The sequence below is a fragment of the Acromyrmex echinatior genome, chromosome 2 (genome assembly GCF_024713525.1).
Source record: "Acromyrmex echinatior isolate Ae372 chromosome 2, ASM2471352v2, whole genome shotgun sequence".
Classification (NCBI taxonomy): Eukaryota; Metazoa; Arthropoda; class Insecta; order Hymenoptera; family Formicidae; genus Acromyrmex; species Acromyrmex echinatior.
The window spans coordinates 20,100,446-20,121,132 of record NC_141853.1 but is presented as its reverse complement, the minus strand read 5'-3'; the positions used below and the strand labels follow the sequence as shown (position 1 = coordinate 20,121,132).

Below are 20,687 nucleotides of genomic sequence, written 5' to 3'. Positions count from 1 at the left end.
AAAGCGCGGTAAAAAATGGAGCATAAATATGAATTGCAGAAAAATATTTGGGAAATTGAAACAGAAATACAAGAAAAAATCAGTGCAAGAATAAATGAAAAAAAATGGAGTAATAATAATGCATTAAGAGAGAGAGAATAGAGCAAAAATACATAACTAGAAAAGTATAGTTAAAAATTAAGAACAAATACAAATTGCAGTAAAAATACTCGAGAAAAATTGGAATAAAAATGCACGAAAAAATCAGTACAAGAATAAATAAAAAATTAGAGTAATAACATATGTATTAAAAAATTAGAGCAAGGATTGGAGCAACGAAAAATTAAAATAAAAATGCACAAAAAGATCAGAGCAAAAATAAATTAAAAAATTGGATTAATAACGTATTAAAAAATTGGAGCGAAGGTATATGAAAAATTAAAGTAAAAGTAGACGATAAAAATTAGAGCAATAATAAATGAAAAATTGGAGTAACAATATATCAAAAAATTGGAACAATGATACACAAAAAATTATACCCAAAATGCTGTAAAAAATCAAAACATGAATAAATAAAAAATTAGAGTAAAAATGTATGAAAAATTGAAACAAAAATGGACGAAAGTGTCAAGATAAATGATTCGGATCTCGACGATTTTTAAACTATCAATTGATGTCGATCATAGTACATTTGACTTCTCGAAAATGAGAATAAGAGAACCGGTGAAAGATCGAGGCTTCGGTCAATTTCAATGAATCATGTTTACGGGAAGGAGCGTCATGACGGGTGTTACACGAATCGTCGTAACTCACCTCCTCGAGGGATGTGATAGTCTGCCTGCACTGTGGCATTCGTGAGACGAAAGTGGACGTGGTGGGCGAGTTGTAGTCCTCCCTCGTCTCCTCGACGAACTCGCTCACGGCGATCAGGCCCGGCATCTTTCCGCCCGTTCTCGTTTTCCGTCAGTTGTTCCGTCTCCCGCCGTCCACCCCACCCCTCCCCCAGCGCCCAGCTGCAAGCGAGGCTATCCCTTCGGCGGATCGCTTCTCGCCACCGCGACTCCCCCTTGCTCGTCTTCCTCGTCGTCGCCGTCGCGGTCGTCGTTGCCGGCGTCCGCGCGCACTTTTACACTCCGCGGACACCGTTCACTTCACTTGTCTCTCACCATGAATTCCACGGGGGACACTCCGATCACGTTTTCTTTTCCGCCTCTCTGTGACGAACGGTATAAACGTTATCCCGGCACGAAGAGTGACAGGGAACGAGAGAGAGAGAAAGAGAGAACACGGGTGTGCGTATGCGTAAAGGAAAGAGGGCGCGAGAGAGAGAGAGAGAGAGAGAAAGAGAGAAGAGAGAGAAAGACAGAGAGGAATGAATGACGAGGGAGCGTGACAGAGAAACAGATTCGAGCAGCGTGTCCGACGGCCACCACCTCTCCGTGTCCGCGTAGAGAGGGAGAACGAAAGAGAGTGAGAGACACTCGCGGGACCGGTGGCGTGATTATTTTCGCGACATAGTCGCGGCGAGCCACCAGCCGTCGCGGAGACGCATAGCAGCAACAACACAGCAGCAACTCGTCGCTCTTTTCGTCAGCAAGAAGCGCAGATCACCATACATACGTACATGCGCGCATGCACACTGCCGCGGCGAACGGACGCAGGCCACGCGGGACGTAGGACGGGCCGATGCGCACGAATACATAAAAACAGACCGGAGACTAGCGAGCACACGTGCGCGTACGCAGAGTTACCGTCCACGGGGATGCTCCTTTTGCACTTGAATCTCGCATCTAATCGCGCACCCTAACCACCTCGATCGGTGCCGAGTACCGCCGAAACACTCGCGACTGCGGCCGAAGTTTCACTGAGGCGGCGCTGCCGACGCGCGCGCGACCAAATGCGAGCCACGAAACGAAGCGTATTCAGAGCGGTCACCCGTTAGTAGTCGATGGCGACGATTACGATGCGGCACCGTCAGATGGCAGCACGCGAGAAATGGTGGGAAATTGAAAAAGTGAACGAATGCTTCATGATTTAAAATTTTAAATGGCTGGTGAATATTTATGAAAATATAAATGATTTTAAGACAATAATTGGCGGATTTCTATTCTAGTCGGAAAATAATCGAAAATCTAATATTTTCTTTAGATCTAATCTTTTTTCGATTTATAATTCTTTTTTCTAGATAATCGAAATATATACATTTGATTAACAAAAAGACATTGTAAAGGAAAAAGTATTTAACTATTTTTTTACTAAGTTCTTTACAGTATTTTAAGATGCTAGTAGTATCATTATCAAATCAACGATTTGATATTAAATGTGAATTTAATTGTGATATTATTTCAGCTTCATTTATACATGCAATTTGAGTAGAGGTATACAGTTCATGTAACTGATGTATCTACTTAGAATTTACATACAAAAATATTATTGTATCTGCAGCCTCGACTTCCTTTTGCTTACTATTAGCACTTTTTCCTTACTTATTTAATTTAAAAGAAATTTGTCCAATTTTGACACACACACACACACACACACACAAATTATATTTTAATTACAATTAAATTTCATATTTATGTCATATAACAGAAGTTTTATAAATTATATATAACAAGATGCAGATATATTTATACCTATTTTAAATGCAATCTCTTCTTTCTTACTAAATTATAAATCACTTTTTCCAATATTTCAATAGAACTTAAAAAAGAAATACATGTCTTGCATAAATGCAATATGGATAAAAAGTATTATATTTTAAACAACGTCAATTGATAATAGAATGTTTCAAGCATTTATTTATTAAAATTGTCTAATACGTTTGCTATAAAAATATATTTCACATACAGTATAACAACTCTAATGTTCATGAATATGTATCAACTATACCAAAAACAAATACTGTTGTAGATCTGATTAAAGCAAGATTCTATTAGGTGTTGGAATTAATTCGTAGCGTTTTTTAATGAAAGAATGTTATTTATTTCACATGAGCATTAAAAAATACATTAATGAAAGTACTTCCCATCACTTGTAAAACGCTACGAATTAATTCCAACACCTAATAATAATAGAAATTTAACTTGGTAAAATTAAGTTTCCATTATTAAAGAAATTCTTGGATATTATTTAGCAAATTTACCAACGGTAAAATTGTTTATACAATCAAAAAGCAAAATTCAAGTAGTTAAATGTGTTTTATTACAGAAACATAAAAGAATATTACATTACAACTTCCTGAAGCTTAAGTTGCTTTTTGCTCTTAGCTTTAACTTGTGCAGCGATTCGATCCAAGTCCCTGCGTCCTTGGCTAGTTAATTTGCGTCCACCAAGGGGTGCCTTCTCAATCAGCTTCAACTGCTCCAAGCTTTGGAGTGCCTTGCGTGCGACACCACCCGCCGATCGACAGAAGTGGCTGGGATGGGTGCCATTGCGTTTGCGTCCACCAAAGATCTTGGTAACAGCACCGACTCCAATTGGGCTACGAATATAGATGTGACGCACTAGGGCTGCACATCTGATGTAGTACCAGTCAGGATCATAAGGAGCCAGTTCCTTGAATTTCGCTGTCTTCACAATATCTACCCATTCTGGTACCCGCATCTTGCCAGTTCTAAATTTTTACAAAGTCGAATTACAAAGTATATCGTAGCAAGTATATATAAGCTGCTTTCCTTTTGAAAAATACAGTTGACATTCAATATCATTTTGTCTTTCTTTGCATTTAATAAACAACAAAGATAATTGTATCGACTGTATTTCTTACAAGAAAAACAGCCAGAGTATACAATTATTTTTGTAAAATACAACGTGAAATAGAAATTTTTATAAAAATGAATCAAAATAATACAGAAAAGAATTAATAGTAGTATTAAATGATAAAAAATAAATAAGAACAGTTCAATATGTGTTCGAAACATTACACGTGTATAAGAGGATAGGTTATAGTTATAGGTTAGGATTTTCATTCAATGATATTTTTACTTACTTTTTGAGAAAGGCTGCGAAAGCCTTCACAAATTTTTGCTGATCAACGTCCTTTAGCGTTACAGACGGCATCTGAAAGGAAAGTTTAATTAGATAAAATAATCAATACATGAATTAGTGCACATATACACAAATCACACGTGTAAAACACAAATTAATGTTCTGATTCTAATAATTGGTAAAAATAGTAAAAACCTAAATTGATATGTTTCTTATTATACATTTTTACATATTGTTCATTAAAATCAACTTAAATTGCCAAAGGATTATCAACACTACGAACCTTTGTGAGAATACAAACCGGAAAGAGCAAAGCCCAAGTAGCGAAGGAATGGTTAGGACATTCCATGACATGAGGTAACAGGCGGGAAATTCAAAAAGTCGGACAAATGCTTCGCAATATCATGTTATGAAATAAAAATCCTGTTTACATGAACGTCATCATGTAGGTGAGAGTAAAAGCAATGTTTCATAAATAATTAAATTAACTTTTTCAGATATTAATTTATTAAATTTTATAACTATACACACACCACACACACACACACACACACACACACACATATATATATACTAAAAAAATTAAAGAAGATTGTATTATGTTTTATTATATTGTACATAGTATAATATATATATTTTTTATATTAAATATTATTAAAGAATAAAACATTTAATATAAATATCTAAACCTCGTCTATATTAGCATAATTTATAAAATTTCTGAAATGCTTAATTACAATTTTGATATTTTAAAAATATATTTTAATTTAAGAAACTTCTGAATATAAAAAATGTAAATTCCATTACATTATTTTTTATTAATACAATATAATTTTAAATAAAATGTTTTATGACTATATACATTTAAATAATACACCTTTTTAATTTAATAATTTAAATAATAATTTATTATTCTATCTTTTCATATTTAATATATAGTTATAAAAAACAATTTTGCTTGCGGCGCATCAATGGTCCTTCTTGACAAATTTGTATCCACCAATGAACATCGAGTGTTTTTGATGACACAAGTCGACATAAATGTCGTTCTATCTTTGTCACTCTCTGAAGACTATCAAGAAGAATAAAACGATGCTTGCGTCAACTTTTTCATCAAATGAAAAGCACCCATCATAATGCATTTTTAATATCAAGTAATAAAGTGCATTTATGCAATTATGCACTTTCGAAGTAATAAAGTGCATAAATCGCAATTATGCACTTTCGAAGAATGCTAACAAGTGTTAACCGGAAATAGCTTTCAAGGTGGTAGAAGACTATCCAGGATTATATAATTTTCAAGACAAGCAGTCATCTTGAAAAGGCGTGATCACATAATATAAACATCTGCATATCGCTAACAAATGTAATTCATATTTGTCTTATTACTAGAAATAATGATTTCTCGTAATTGAATAATCAGCGAGTGACACAACGTGACGTGACAAACTGATACGATGAAAATGATGGTAAAAGATAATCGTGTTGCACAATGTTGGGGAATCAAAGCGAGAGGACATAAATTGAGGGGACCAGAAGTAGTGGAAGCTTGTCGTTATCGTCGGTAGTTATGCGCAGTGTTACGTGACGAGAGCGTTGCTTTATATAAGCGAGCTATGATCCGTAATTTCTACCGATTATCATCGCCAATAATTTTATGGAGAAACGGGACATGTGCGAAACATGCCATGATTGACGTTCTGACGGAGCGAGTGCCCTTTTCGAAGGATTTTCTGTTTCGTCAGGTAACATTTGCACGAAGGATAAGTCCAATAAGTTGACTAACCAGCGCATGTCCAATCCAAGGAGCCTTGACTGCAACGTCATCTGACGAGCAGTGTTTTAAGGTGGTTCGATTATACATTCAAGATCGTCTGGTCATGGGAACGGATTCGTATAAACTTAGCCGATAATGAATTTCTTAAACAATTTTTAGGAGTGAAATTGTTTATATTTTATATACCAATCTTATATAAAAGTGTAATTAAAAAGATCTGACAATCATTCAGGTAATTTTAATTAATTAATTAATTCTTTTTATACATAAGTAGTTAGCTGATAAAAATTAATTAAATAAAATTTTTGTATGAAATTATATATTTAATTTATATGAGAGATTTTGTAAATAATTCAAAAGATTTGATACTTCTCTTTGGATAATTTAAACTGAATATTTTTAATTAAACTATGTAATGTAATTAGCCGACATATCAGCTAATTGCAAGTTTATTCGAATCACGTTTTCCAGTCGATAAAATGACCGAACCAAGCGTATTTAAAATGATTTTAAATGTAAAATTGGAATAGCGACAGCCTTAGTCACTTCTTCTTACACTTTTCGTATATAAAAATAAGAGTAACTTTGACTGAATTTTGATTAATTTAATTAGCGATAATTCTGTCTTTTTTAAAAAATTATCTGAATTTTATTATTTGATAGATTAATCGTATAAAAGTGATTAAATTAATTTTTAGAAGTTTGATTGAAATCACTTTATTTTAAAATAATTATTTAATTAGAAATCAAAATTTTTGAATTCTTGATTGAATTCTTTGATTCTTTTTATAAACAAAATTTTTAATCTTTAAAATATGATATGAGTTTTTTTACTTTAGTCTTGAAATCGTTTTGGAAAACGATCTTAATTTTGAAAATACATCTACAAATAGCTTGTTTAATAATTTTTATGTCTAATTTATTACAATTTTGAAAGAAAAAAGTATGAAGAACATTAGTGGGTAGTATAAAAATATATTTTGTGAAGGAATAGAGATCTCGGAATAGATTTAAGATCCATTTTATGTAGAGCTTTAAATAAAATAAATATATATTTGATATTTTGAAAAAAACAGAAAAAAGAAAGTATTGTATGATATAGAAAAGTATAACTAAAAAAGGTAGAATTTTTGTTTCTTTTTCTCTACGTTGGCTGCATATAAAATAAAGCAACTCCGTATCCTGGATTTCGAGGGATAACAGAAAGGGATTGCAGAAAAATGTAGAAAAGCACGGTCAGGGAGAACATTGACATTCGCGTTCGCATTTGAAACATATTTGAAATAACCTTGAATGAACTTTACATCCAAGAATTTACTCGGATTGCAAAAATTTTGATGTAGAAAGTGCAAGTACCTCCGGCTGGCTGAAATATCTCAAGAGAGGATTTTTTCACAAATATGAAACAAACTTTTTCTAAAAATGTCATGTGAAATTTTTCGTAACTTCATAATTTTATTATACGTTCCATATGTTATATGATACTAACGAATATATTTTAAGTAAATTCTCTCTTTTTTTTTTTACTCTTTTTCATTCAGCACTGTTTACCGCGCTGGTTTCAACATGGGGTGTTCTTTGATCTGCTTCGTTTCTACATATAATGTTTTTATATTGTACTGGTCAACCGTAACTGAATGCGTGTTTTTTTTCATGAAGCTTTTACCGTTTACAATTTCAACAGACGTTTGAAATGGTTTGAACAAAAATTTGATTTACCGGTCGAAAGGTAATCGGTTTTGAGTTTATCTTGACGTATGGAATGCAAATATTCATCATTATTTTTACGCTTGTTAGTTCTTGCGTAACAAGATTATATTGCAGCAAAATGTAACGTTAATATTAGAAGTTAGAGGAAATGTATTACCTACTTGAAAATGGCCAAATGAATGAATTTAATTCAAATTCATTTTCGCGACGAATATAGATAAATGGTCATGTCGATGTATGACAAAGAAATGATGGCAAAAAGCGTTGTATTTTCGTTCAAATCTGGTTTTATATTCAAAGCAAAGCGCATTTCGTTTTTCGGTAGACTTCAAGTTAGAATCGGATGAAAACGCAGGTGAAATCTGACTAAAAACAAAAATTATTACATATCCGAATTATTCTCAAAAACAGTTCAGTGCTGACTGGATTAATGAATGTTGCACGTTAACATTGGGGAAAAAAAATGTAAAAAAGCATTTTGTTTTTCGTTTACGCTTCGTGAAAATATAGTTTTGTACAGTGTATTTTCAAAGAATTATATTTTCTGCTGTCCCCTTGCCTCCCGCACATCATACACGAATGAGGGTCGGTGCGGTACAATTAAACATGTGACAGCATTCAAAATGTACAAATCGTTGTTAAACGACGTTGCAAAATGTGGACGCATTTGTTTGTTGCCTGCAATTGATTATCTTATCTATCGTATTTTTATTTAGTTTGTAGTGTTTGTACAGAATCGAAATACATGTGCGGCAAATATTATTTAAAAATATGGAATTTTATCATTTCCTTTGCGATTTTTTTATCGCGTATAATGTAATATATCATATGGATATGTTTACATGCTTTCCGGCGAGAAATGATTCATCGAATTGATATCTAATCGCTACGACGATTTCGACATTAATTCGACGATCATTTTTCGCTAATTATCTTATTACGTTTATTTCTTTTTAGCGTTTTAATGTATGCAATGCATACGTATTTAATCAATGCTATTTGTAATGACGTAATTACAAAGACATAGTCACAAGAATTATATTGTCATTAAAACGATAATAATATGTCATTTATGTTATAACGTAATACAGATAATGCAATTTTAAATCCGGATGATTGTTAGGAAGAGTAATGAATAACTATTTAAATCTCTCCAGCTTTTCGATCCAGTATCCAGTACGTACACGTATTTACTAGCCGATATCAGCGATAAGGAAGCGATTTTAATTGATCCGGTCATCGAATGGGCTGATCGTGACAAAACAATCGTCGAGGATCTGGGATTAAAGCTGAAATATGCCCGTGAGTTACCAACCGAGATCATTATCTCGCCCGTAAATATTGCGGTTTACGAAAAATAGCGAAAAAACGACGCGCGGAAGTGCCATGCAGTTTTTCGTATCATTCGATATTATTTAGTTGGAATTGTATATTCTGCATGTTACATTCCAGCTCGATTACACGTATAGTTTACCTGCATATATTTTGTAAGCAAATTTGAATGTTTGTGAGTAGCGCGTTAAAATAGTGAATATTTATAATCGCTGTTTACTTTGAAAAAAAAAGTGTCTTACTTACGTCAATCCTATCACGTAAGTTTAAAAATATATCTATATATTTAATTGAAATAATATTAGAAAATATTGTAATAATATCCTCGCGTATTTTATTCTAATGTTCGACTTGTTATCACTTTTATGATGTAATATATTATACACTGATCATTTTAGAAGAGTTCTATTAAAGAGCTTATTAGAGTTGAAATATCGGTTCAAATTCGAAAGCGTTGCCTCAACTACGAAATTTCGGGAAACTTTCTAAATATCTGCCGAATGTTAAGCTTTACATATCGACGTTTATTGCCCTTTTAACTTTTACAACTCGTGAAGTGCCAAATCAATATCGATAGCCACTTCCATAACGTTACGTGTAATAGAATTTTTCCAATTTTCTGGGTTTTTTATCTCGCAAGTTTTGACATAACTGAACGCTCTGAAATGTTTCTCAACCGTATCGATCGACGCATAGTTGATAAGAGTGATTGAGACATTGTTTTAAAATACAAAGTACGATTATTAACATTGCATAATATTAATCATTCTGCGGTTGCGGAAACCTAACGTTTATTGACGTACTCAACCCGTAAAACATTCGAATCGATAACTAATTAATTACGTACACTAATTAACAACAAAACGTATTATCTTACCGGCGTCGTTACTCGATATCGTCGGAAATGTACTTGTCGGCAATTACGCGATGCCCCGTGCCATGATTTACGAGTTGAGGGCGCAGAGTTATATCGCGAACTATCCTACTAACCGACCAATATTTGCCGAACTTCGTAATGAATTAGCATGCAATCCTGCCGCCGTTAAGGACGGTCGTGGACCCCGCATAGTTTCGCCATTGTCCCGAGGGTTAACACGCCTGTGGACCATAAACCCGGTGAGAGTGCGCTCGGGCATATTGTCGAACTTCGCCAATTTCGATAAAGAACTTCGACTTCGGCACGAGCCGATATGATTTCGCGGCCGATATATAATTCCCAAGTGTATCATCACGACGAGAGCATTATTTCAACAAATCGTGCTTATCGCGTACGAAGGTGGATTTGCATGAAAATTAATTAAGTTTAACCCTTGATTGAAAGTTTGACTAATCAGCAATACAACTGTTGAAGCTATATGTCGCAAAATGTCTGCTAATCGAAGCAATATTAAGAAATCAAAGAAAAAGGCAATTTTGAAATGTTGGCAAAGATCTAGATAGTGAAATATGTTATACTTAAATATTGTAATAATATCTCTGTAAACAGAAAAAAATTTAATATACAGGATATGAATCTGATCACAATTTTGTGTTTTCCAAATCATTAGTATATTTCATAAAAAATTTTGGAGTTAATTATATCTTAAATATATGTTATAAGAAATATAAAAAATAATTAATATTCAAAATAGCCAACTTATATTTTAGCTTTATTTTAATATAATAAGCTTTAAGGTGCTTTAAGAACTTAATGATGGCCACGTATTTTTCTACGAATAAATTCTCTCATCTAGCCAACAGAGCGGTCTTCAATTCATCAACCGATGAAAATTTTTTGGTGCAGTCTTTTTAGTATTTAATAAGACGCAACTAATTCTCTCTCTCTCTCTCTCTCTCTTTCTCCCTCCCTTCCCTTCCTTTCAGAATTTGTTCTTTTTTTAATAATGCGTTAGCAAACTGACGTTGTAGCAACTGACTTAATTATTTTTATGGCAAAATGATGACAAATAGCGTGCTACCTAGATAATGATTTGATAAACACGCAAAATTTTACAGTCAAAACTTTTTTATTATTGTGCTATTAAATATAGATTTAATACATAATAAATATCTTTGAAATATTAAAATGCAATATCAAAATTTAAACAATTAGAATGTAAACAATTTTATACATATATTATGATACTTGTGTTGTTTTCCTTTTTAAAGCACTTTAATTTTTTACTTGTTATTAATTTCAGAATCAAGATAAATTAGCATCTGCCCCTACTTGCGCAGACAGCATTAACCCTTTCGAAATTTGCACCCTTAATGGCGAAGGGATTTTCGGTTTAACAAGAAGGGACACACAAAGTTTATGACGTCGTATAATATATCATGATGAAAAAGGGTTGATAGGATTGCCTTATTATTGATTGTATTATCAGACCGCGAAGTGGTTTTTACAAGAGATCGCTTTGGCTAAGTGGAACGTATGCACTTGTTTATGCGGAATTCTGCGTGTGCCAATTCTGTCCCGAACAAACAGACATTTCCATAATACACCTCTCTCCATTTTCCAATAATGCAAACGCCATTAATGCCGCCCCACTCCCGTAAAACTATGCGCATTATTCGTAACTCAGTCATACAAAGAGAGCGAGGCCGCTAATTAGATTAATAGATTTAACGTAATTTAATTATCTATTGAAACTAAATTATATCCACGAGTACTTATATGTATGCATAAATATTTTAAAAATAATGTACAAACTATTTCAGAATTTTCGACATTAATTTTAGACTTTTTAATCAATATCGAAGCATCAACTGTTCGCCACAAATTTTTAAATGCCAATATTAAAATCTCTTTAAAAATTAATTACTATTCCTTAGAATCATTTTTAAATTATTCAAATTTACAACGATATTGGCATTATTGATATTAAATTTTAGGCGTTAAAGTTTTGTAATTATCATTTCTACATTGGGATAATCGTGCTATTTTTCTGCGTTAAGCGACTCCCTGTAACATATCATGAAAACATGTTATATGATAGCGATTTTGCGCGGACTCAGCACTTATCATTATGTATTTGCTGATAACAATGAACGCGTTCAAGCCGAACAAAGTTGCTAAGAGCAAAGGCGTCTTTGCTCTGCGTCTTGCTTGGCAATGAGCGCATTCAATCCGGATAAAGCGGCTGGTCTGCTCGTTTAGCGATATTGAATGTGATTGCTTGGATTTATAAGTAACAACCAATCGTATTCATTTGCTTGGCGAGCAGCCTAGCTGCTTTGCCGACTTGAACATGCCCAATAATCTTTCTTACTGTTCCAGTGAACACCCACATGCACGCAGACCACATCACCGGGACGGGCCGACTGAAATGCCTGTTGCCTGGCTGCAAGTCTATGATATCGCGTAGCAGCGGTGCTAAGGCGGACGTACTTCTAGAACCAAACGATCAAGTTCAATTTGGCAGGCATAAACTGAGAATATTGCTCACCCCAGGTCATACCGAAGGTTAGGAACATTCTCTCTTCGCATAGATTCGGTTTTGTTAGTAATGTACTCTGGAGATCTTGTGCAGGGTGTTGGGAGTATTTATGCAATGGAATTTTAGGATAAATCGATATTTATTAAAACCGGATTATATATCACATGTATGGAAATTATACAATCAAAATTTTCAATATTTATGAAGGATCCCGCATTAATTATATGGAAAATTGAGTTTCGGTGAAATGAGTTAGTTTTCGTATGATGTAGCTTATAATGTGGTGAATAAAAAATGAACACAAAGTTAATGGATAGTTTTTTAGCCTTGTGTCTATTATATCTTTTGTTCACCACATTATAAATTATATTATATGGATTAAAAAGATCTAAGCCTTTACGAATTAATATCTTTTCTTTAGTCATATTTTCTAATTTATTATTTGTTTTTATCTTAATTTTTAATGATTCAGATATTTTTATTTAAATGTGTTTTAAATTTTAGATATATTAAATATTTTCGTGATACACCTGTATACTGTTCCACTCATTAATCTTTAGAATAGAAAATGGATACGCGCTTAATTGACGCCATTAAAGTTATACATATTACTGGTGAAATATATAAAACTATTTTTTTGTCGCTCGGAGAATGTAACTTTTGCTTTTGCCTATTTTTTCGTGCGGTAAAATATTATACCATTGTCCATTTAGCTAGCATCCCACCATCACCTATGTGTCAGCTACATGGAGTGGTAAAATAGAGCACAACGCCGCCCTATAAGGGGCTAAGTGCATAGTGTATCATATTTGATACATACGTGGATTTCAGCGTTTTCTCGACATGTTCTGTGAGCTATTTCGCGTTACGATATATGTACGTATGTGATATATTGTCTTGTTGAGTCTACGAGTGAAAAATGAGTCTTTGTATTTTTCCCTTTTCTTATCTTTATCATTTTCGAAAATGATTTTGCTTGTTAACGTTCATTTTTCGTAAAATTATTTAAGTCTCGGTTTATTTAAAAGAAGAAGCTGCTTTAGATTCCATTAAAATCACACATTTCTTTTCAAGCTTTTCCCTTCGAGTACCAGTGTAACAACGTATTCTGTAAATCTTCATGACGCAATCTGGTTTAACGCGATTTTTAATGCGCTCGCGCGATGAATACAAAACACGACTTTCGAGTGGTGTAACGAAAGTTCGGGGCAATGAATGTTGCAGGAAAGTTACAGAACACGTCCGTATACCACTGCGATATCGGGGCGCATTTCTTGCGATCGATCGTGCGTTCGCCTGGTCTATTATTTTATTAATTGAGATGCCGAGAAAAAATATGGCGAAATATTTTTTGTGAAAGCTGTGAGAGGCGACTCTATTTTATACATGGATTGAAAAGATCAAAAATATAACGCGCGTTCGCGTCTCGAGTGCAAGATCGATCTGATCCAATTGCGGCTTCTATTAGAAAGACGAGCACGTGCAAATTGCTTTTGTTAAATATTATATTTAAAAATACATTATAAACTTAATAATTTCTGACATGTAGATTACTTATTGATGAAAAAAGAGAGAAAATAGAAATGTGAGAAATTATTACGATTTTAGACTTTGAAATACATTATTTATAATAAATTTTATAGAAAAATTTGTTTTATTCTCATTTTATATTATATACTATTTAATATTATTATATATAATTTTTGTCGTATTCTTATGTCGTAGATTTTCTAAAAAAGATGAAAATTTTATCTTAATGTTGCTGCATTGTCTATCCTCTCATATTCTTTTTTTTTCCTTTTTATTATCTTCAGAAAAAGAAAAGTATGCGCTGCAATCTTTTGAATTTTATACGCGTGTTGCGTATGAGATACAGTCTCTGGAGTGATTAACTTGTGTTGTTCTCTATCTAGGTTATATCGCAATTGCAATTTCTGCAGTTTTTTCAAGACAGGTATTCTTATATTAATATCCTTTTTTATCATTGAGGAAATTTCACTTAGGTATCGAAGTTTTCTTATACAGGCTGTCCCGAAATTAATCTTCACTACTGAAAATTATAAACTTAATCGATCAGCTTGAATTTTTTACTGAACTTTAGCAAAAACGTGATAGAGTATCATTTTGTTTTGCTCATCTATTAATATTAAAGTTTGTAATTAATTTTTAAATTAAACTGTCACTGAAATAATTTATTCTATATTAAATAAAAACCGTAATTATATTTAGTTTAGAAACTCAAAGAAACTTACAGAATTTTCTGTAATTGCTATTTGCTAATTAAAAAATTATTAATTTTTAGCGATGATATGAATATTTTTATTTTTAGTTTAGTCTTAAATGTTTATGATATATATATACGTACACGTATACGTACGCGTTATTGAAGTTTATTGTACGGCAAAGAGAGAGATGAAAAAAGGGATACAGTCATTCTTATCGATCGTGCCGAATTCGCTACTCGTCGCGGCTCAATCGTTTGTTCGAGAAAAATCCTGAAAGCATCTACTAGCTATGTATCTCGATTATCGAACTCGCTCGATAGGCTCGATTTTTCGTGCCGAATACGCGTGCATTAAATACCTGCGGGTTAGATATTCGATATCAGCTTCATTCCTATACGTCGTAAAACTCCAACGATGCTGATTAAATTCCTAGATATTTCAGCTCTTTCACGGAAAATGTACCACATACATTTCGCGAGAAAGGAAAATTGGTAAATATTTTCTAAAACATACATACGTTACATACGAATAACACAAATAATTCTAGTTGGAATTTAATTTTAATATCAGATTGTATTTTTCTTTTGTAAAATCGTTATCATTGATCTAGTCTTTACAAAATTGTTAGAAAAATAGTTATCGTAATTCTATTATTGACAAGTTACCGCACGCGTTTGCAGAAAATCTTCCAATTACCTCACTTGATTCTAAACCATTTTTTATATCTGCAGGGGGGGAGGGGGATACGAATCATGTTCTCTGTCGGATACACCTATCTATTGCATACCAATATTTTTCGAGCGAACGCCGCGTAATATATCTGTTCGCAATTTCTTTCTTTTCTACCTTTCCTATTTTTCTTTTTTGCCGAATGCGATATCGCAAATAGAATGAACGAGCCGACGAGTGAGAGCTCAGTTTATCGTGCCGTCCGATTACGGCACGAAGCGAATCGCCGCGAAGAGATAAATACATATTTGGCTTGAAAAACGACACGATATTTGCCGGATGGCGGTCGAAGTGCAGTGAAGCATGATATCGTAAATATTCCATCTGATATCTGTGCAGGTTGCGTCACGTACGTTTGCGATGAGCAGGCAATCGCGTTCACGGGTGATGCGCTGTTGATACGAGGATGCGGCAGAACTGACTTTCAGGTAAGTTTTCAACCCGGAAACTCACTAGAAAGGTCGTGTCTCTTTGCGGATACGCGTGATTATTGCACGTGATATCCGTGTCTTCGATCGCACATATGTGCGATTAAAGGAAACAACGGTATCATATCTTCTCGTTCCGAAGAGCGAGAATGTCTGCGATAACATTTATAATATAAAATCCGTTTACCTCGTTATGGGTATCTTCTGTGATCATAAAGGAAAGAAATGCGAGAAGAAATGGGAAAAATCTGAACTTTTATGTCGTGTAAAAGAAAAACTGAATATGGCTCTCTAGACTCTCGATTTAATATTATTAACTCGTGCCATTCCATTCTGGCTGATTTATCTCGAGATCTAGCTATAAATAAAAACTGGCCAACAAACGGAACTCACAATTAGGCGACCATGTTCAGTGTTAAATGTGCGCTGAAAGCAGTCCTCGTCAAGTTGGAAACTGCATTCACACTTTTTTGCGGAGAATATGCGATCTCCTACGCGGTTAATATTATTACATTTTTGTACTCTCGTTTTGCTTGCAATTTTTAACTGATGAAGATCAAATTACATAGAAATTAGAATTAATTAATCTACAGATTTTTAACTTTAAAGATTTTTTTAAGGATGTTTTATACCTTTTTCTTAAATATATTATACGTATTTTTTAAATAAAAAAATTGTGAAAAAATTACAGATTTTTCTGTATTTGTATGAAAATAATACAAAAAGTTTATAATAATTTAGAATCTAGATAAAAAATTATTTTAATAAGAAGTATATTTATTTATAAAATTATACAGTAAATATATAAATATCTATCTTATTGAACTGTTTCACATATGTATATAACATTCATTTTTATACAGAAAGTATAAATTTCTAATTTCAATTTTTTTATAATAACTCTTTATGCACCTAATATATCCTTAATAAAAATGAACAAGTAATATGACTCTTTTATTCATAATATATTAATATATTAATCGGTTTTATTACAAATTAATTTTACTTAAAATGAACTTAATTATCCTTGAAGTTTAGTTATATAAATATTTGTAATTTTGAGATTTTTAAAGATAAATAAAATTATTCGAGCAAATATTATTAAACATTAAGATTATTAAGCGCTTCGATCAAAAATAGGATTGTCTAAATTTGATTTATTGTTATGAATCTAAATTTCATTTATAATTTAATAAAAGTTGTATAATCGCAATTTCCTTTAAGAGATTAACCCTAAAATTTGTCAACAAAAAAAAATTCAAACGTGAAAAAGTGCGGTAATTTTAAGCACACCGTGTAGACAGATTGCACGTGACTCATGAAAATCTTCCTAGATTGATCGACCCGCACTCCCAAGTTCATTGACCCAAGTAGATATTAATTTCAGCCAGCAAGTTGCCATTACGTCTCTTTCAGTGCATTGCTATCGTTTAATCAAAAAAAACAAGCGGCTCTTTTCTTCGGACCGGAAGTGTCGTTTGCAATTTGTCGCCGATATAATTGTCGGATGTCGATGATTGGTTTATTTGAAATGTCACAACTAATCGACGATCGATGCCGACCTAGAACAGACGCGGACGACGCGATGGCATCCTGAATTCTCGTTGAAACGTTCGACGGACGCGTGCAATAACATTTTCACTACGTGTCACACGTAGTGCAAATAAACGTCGATATATCATCGGGAATATGAAAGACTTCTTCTCTGCAACTTTCGCGTGATGAATAGCCGTCCATCATCGTGCTCGACCGCGTGTCGGTGCATTTTATAAACGTGCCTCGACCTTTTCTTCCCTCGAAAGCGCGGCTTAAACGACATTTTAACACAGGAGAACGATCGGAATCATTATTTTTATCCGTGACATACTTCAAACTTCACTTTAAATTTTGCTTTATTGTTGTAGACAGTAACTAAACAAGACTGACATTGATTTAAAATTTAAATTATTGATTTTCAATGAATACCAATTTTAACACTTGAGAATATGATCTCTGTGCCTATAAATATTTTAATAAGATTAATAAATTTTTTTTTAACAACTATACGACTTGTATTAAACAAATTAATATAAAATTAAATTTTTAATAGTTTACAGGATTGAATATGTATAAATTACACAGAATTATTTAAGCATTAAAGATTCAACTTGACTGTTTAGGGCCTTGATTTGTTGTGTATTCACATCACAATCTTAAAAGATACTGTATTGATATTGATTAAATTTTTAATTCTTCATTTTTATCTATTAATTATTTTTTATTACGCTGTTCTCATTTATCGTGTATTACAAGTCTCATAGCTTTATGATATAATTGCCGTGCGCTCGAATTACTGTACCACCTGTGCGCAGGGCGGATCCGCCGCGATCCTGTACAAATCCGTTCACGAGAAGATCTTCACGCTGCCGCGAAATTACCGACTATATCCCGCACACGATTACAACGGTAGAACCGTCACCACCGTGGCCGAGGAGAAAGCCCTTAATCCCAGGCTGTCCAAGTCTCTGGAGGAGTTCGTCCGAATTATGAACAACCTTAATCTACCTTATCCCAAGATGATCGGTAAGTTTAGCAAAAGTATTTAATTTACTTGATGCAGTCAATCTTTTTCTATTATCGTCTTTATGTCAACATTAACATTTTGAAAAGGCATAATTTTTTCAAAATTTATTTTTCTCAAATTGAAAAAAAATATTATTGGCGTAAATAAATAATTTTGTTATAAAACTTTTGTGTTAGACATTTGTTGATATCTTGAATAGCTTCTGAGATGTTCCAAAAAAAAAACTAAAAAGTTTAAGGGATGATTTCGCTAAATTCATATTTATGTATGAAACTTATATATATAAAAAGTTTCATTAAAATTATTAAAAAATTATTAATAAATTATAATTGTACTATTTGGAAGGTTTCCTTGTTAAGGGCTCAGACGCACAACGCCCTTGATAGCAATCAATAATTAATGTATTGATGGAACGAGGCTTAACTAGAATGCGTTATCAAAACTGTTCTCTCAAAGAAGCTATGAGTTACACGAGTCCCATTGGGATATTCACATTCTATTTTTTGGGGTTATGCACGCTCCGTTATCAGCTTGATAAGCTAATAGCCATCTTTAGGACGTTATAACGCCGTTTTATCTATCGGTACAGTCCGGGAAGCAACTGCTGAATCGAAAAGATCACGTCGATCGAACGTGGCGCTTGATCACGTAGCTTCTTCTTACGAGTAAAAAGTGAAAAAACCCTGGAATTCCGAACAAATTTGCGGAAGTGGCGAAACTTTTTCCGACGTTTGAATCGATTGAATGAGATGTGAAGCGACGCAAAGCACAAGTTAAGCGAAAAATTTCACTGACAGTTATGTGATTGACGTTGAGAAGGAAATGATAAAAAGAGTCCCTTACGGAGGGGGGATAAACGAATTAAAATAGGATTTTGCACGAATCCATTTCGTGAGGTTTTCAAATTTTCAATATTTGATATCAGGAATCGATTTCAAGATGAATTTTCAAGATTGAATTTTTCTTATTTTCACATTCTTTTTTCTGCTTTTATCTCTTTGATTTAATTTTCACGCGATTCTAAATTAACAAAAAATTGATAGTTATGATATCACGGGAAGGAATATTTGCAGCCATTGTGTCGCCTTCGAGTAACTCTTCTTCGCAGCGCGTCTAAATATTAAATGTGAGCTGAGACGCCGTTACATCCTACTAGTGGAGCGAAAGGAAATCGATGAATTTGCCAGTTTGCATACCGTCGTATGTTGAATAAATGAACCTTTTATCTCACGGAGGCATGAACTAAATTTTGAAAAATGTACGAAGTAATATTAACAAAAAAATGAATTATTAAAATTGTTTAAAATTGTGTAATGAAAAATAATTGTCGTATATAAGAGCAACGAATTATATGTATAATATGAATTGTTAGTCGAAAAGTTGACAATATAAAATCGATAGAAAAACATTAGATTATTGCCCGCGTTTGACATGTACCATTTTTGCAACAAAGAGCTTGAAGGTAATACGACGTTGTTTCAGATAAAGCTGTACCGGCCAACAAAGTTTGCGGTCTATACGAGGTGAAAGAAGAAAAGGACGAACAATGAAAATTATTGACAGCGCTGTAGCCGATGCACTAGCACGCTAGTATTGTAATTCTACACTCTATTAATAATTCATGGTCCCGATAGTTAACGTTCATATGTCACGAATAGCGCGGAATTATTCCGTGTTTTAACGTATATTATTATCAATATTATTAACATTAAATGAGAAATGATCGCGAATCTTGTCAGTTTGCCAACGAAAAGTATTCAAAAGTGATATAAGGTATGTGATATGGTAATTTTTAATATATAATTCACGTATACATAGCAATGATGTGGTTGAATTATTTTCCTCCATTCTGTTTTGCATGTACGAGCTCGACGTTATTTATTTATGTTTATATCCGCGCTATTTTAACGCATTAGAATCTATCTAAAAATTTATGCGTTAAACGGCAGACATGTGCCATCTCTTTTTACATGCTAAAATTTAATTATGGCACTTTGTTTGTATGCTTTTCCGTATGAGCGTTTTATTCATCATAACAGTAACGTAACCGATAACGCGTATCAAATGAGCGCTTTATTTCATGTGCACACTTTAATGGGTTAAAATGCGCGTTTTATGCCTTTATTTCATGTTCTTTGAAGGATACGACATGTATAAAATGTACGACCGAATGACGGAACGTTGTATAACATTCTTAATGGACGTAATTTTGTTTATGATAAAAATAAAATTATATTATCGCACTTTGCATCCGACGTATGCGTCATACAATTATTAAGAATTTTTGGAACGAATATTTACATTCTCATTTCAAATTTATCGAGAAATTTGCACTATTCCTTTTTTCCGTATTTTAAACGGCGTCTCAGAATTACGACATAATATTTTACGGACGATGTCTCCGAGGGCTCTCAAGTAGATTTTTCCTTAATAGAAATTTTTCCACTAGGCTTAATTGCCGAGATATTTCGCTAATTTAATTCCAGGGACTTAAAATGAATAACAAAACTTTGTGCGATATTCGGGTGAGTTTTT

At 33.2% G+C, this 20,687-nt stretch overlaps 3 protein-coding genes across 6 annotated transcripts in view; 1 reads left to right on the top strand and 2 right to left on the bottom strand.

Moving 5' to 3' along the window:
- Asap (ArfGAP domain of ASAP) overlaps nt 1-3,017 on the bottom strand; it is a 60,071-nt gene extending 57,054 nt beyond the window's left edge. For 2 of the 3 annotated variants that reach the window (XM_011051989.2, XM_011051990.2), the window contains exon 1: nt 793-1,532. In XM_011051989.2, coding sequence (XP_011050291.2) covers nt 793-918 — 126 coding nt within the window. In that variant the 5' untranslated portion in view covers nt 919-1,532. Of the gene's footprint in view, nt 1-792; nt 1,533-1,603 lie in introns of those variants that run through there. The other variant, XM_087416886.1, reaches the window with a different exon arrangement.
- A 143-nt stretch (nt 3,018-3,160) lies between these two features.
- Nucleotides 3,161-4,373, bottom strand: LOC105143581 (small ribosomal subunit protein eS19). The gene is made up of 3 exons (XM_011051987.2): nt 4,253-4,373; nt 3,971-4,041; nt 3,161-3,595 (listed from the first exon to the last, which is right to left on the bottom strand). The coding sequence occupies exons 1-3, from the start codon at nt 4,316-4,318 to the stop codon at nt 3,205-3,207; spliced, it is 528 nt and encodes a 175-aa protein (XP_011050289.2). The 5' UTR covers nt 4,319-4,373; the 3' UTR covers nt 3,161-3,204.
- Nucleotides 4,374-5,230: 857 nt separating this feature from the next.
- On the top strand, nt 5,231-19,973 carry LOC105143580 (persulfide dioxygenase ETHE1, mitochondrial). 2 transcript variants are annotated; one of them, XM_011051986.2, is made up of 6 exons: nt 5,231-5,714; nt 8,614-8,758; nt 12,048-12,233; nt 15,501-15,589; nt 17,983-18,151; nt 19,635-19,973. In XM_011051986.2, the coding sequence occupies exons 1-6, from the start codon at nt 5,586-5,588 to the stop codon at nt 19,700-19,702; spliced, it is 786 nt and encodes a 261-aa protein (XP_011050288.1). In that variant the 5' UTR covers nt 5,231-5,585; the 3' UTR covers nt 19,703-19,973. The 2 variants fall into 2 exon arrangements, with proteins under 2 accessions (XP_011050288.1, XP_011050287.1); XM_011051985.2 differs by having other exon boundaries at nt 5,240-5,714; nt 17,941-18,151.
- The last annotated feature ends 714 nt before the right edge of the window (nt 19,974-20,687 follow it).

Coding starts and splice junctions, on each gene's coding strand:
- LOC105143581 (XM_011051987.2), bottom strand. CDS start 4,318: ATGGAATGTCCTAACCATTCCTTCGCTACTTGGGCTTTGCTCTTTCCG. Junction 4,042..4,252: donor CGGTTTGTATTCTCACAAAG/GTTCGTAGTGTT, acceptor CTTTCCTTTCAG/ATGCCGTCTGTAACGCTAAA. Junction 3,596..3,970: donor TTCGCAGCCTTTCTCAAAAA/GTAAGTAAAAAT, acceptor GTAAAAATTTAG/AACTGGCAAGATGCGGGTAC.
- LOC105143580 (XM_011051985.2), top strand. CDS start 5,586: ATGATCCGTAATTTCTACCGATTATCATCGCCAATAATTTTATGGAGA. Junction 5,715..8,613: donor AGGATTTTCTGTTTCGTCAG/GTAACATTTGCA, acceptor AAATCTCTCCAG/CTTTTCGATCCAGTATCCAG. Junction 12,234..15,500: donor CACCCCAGGTCATACCGAAG/GTTAGGAACATT, acceptor ATATCTGTGCAG/GTTGCGTCACGTACGTTTGC.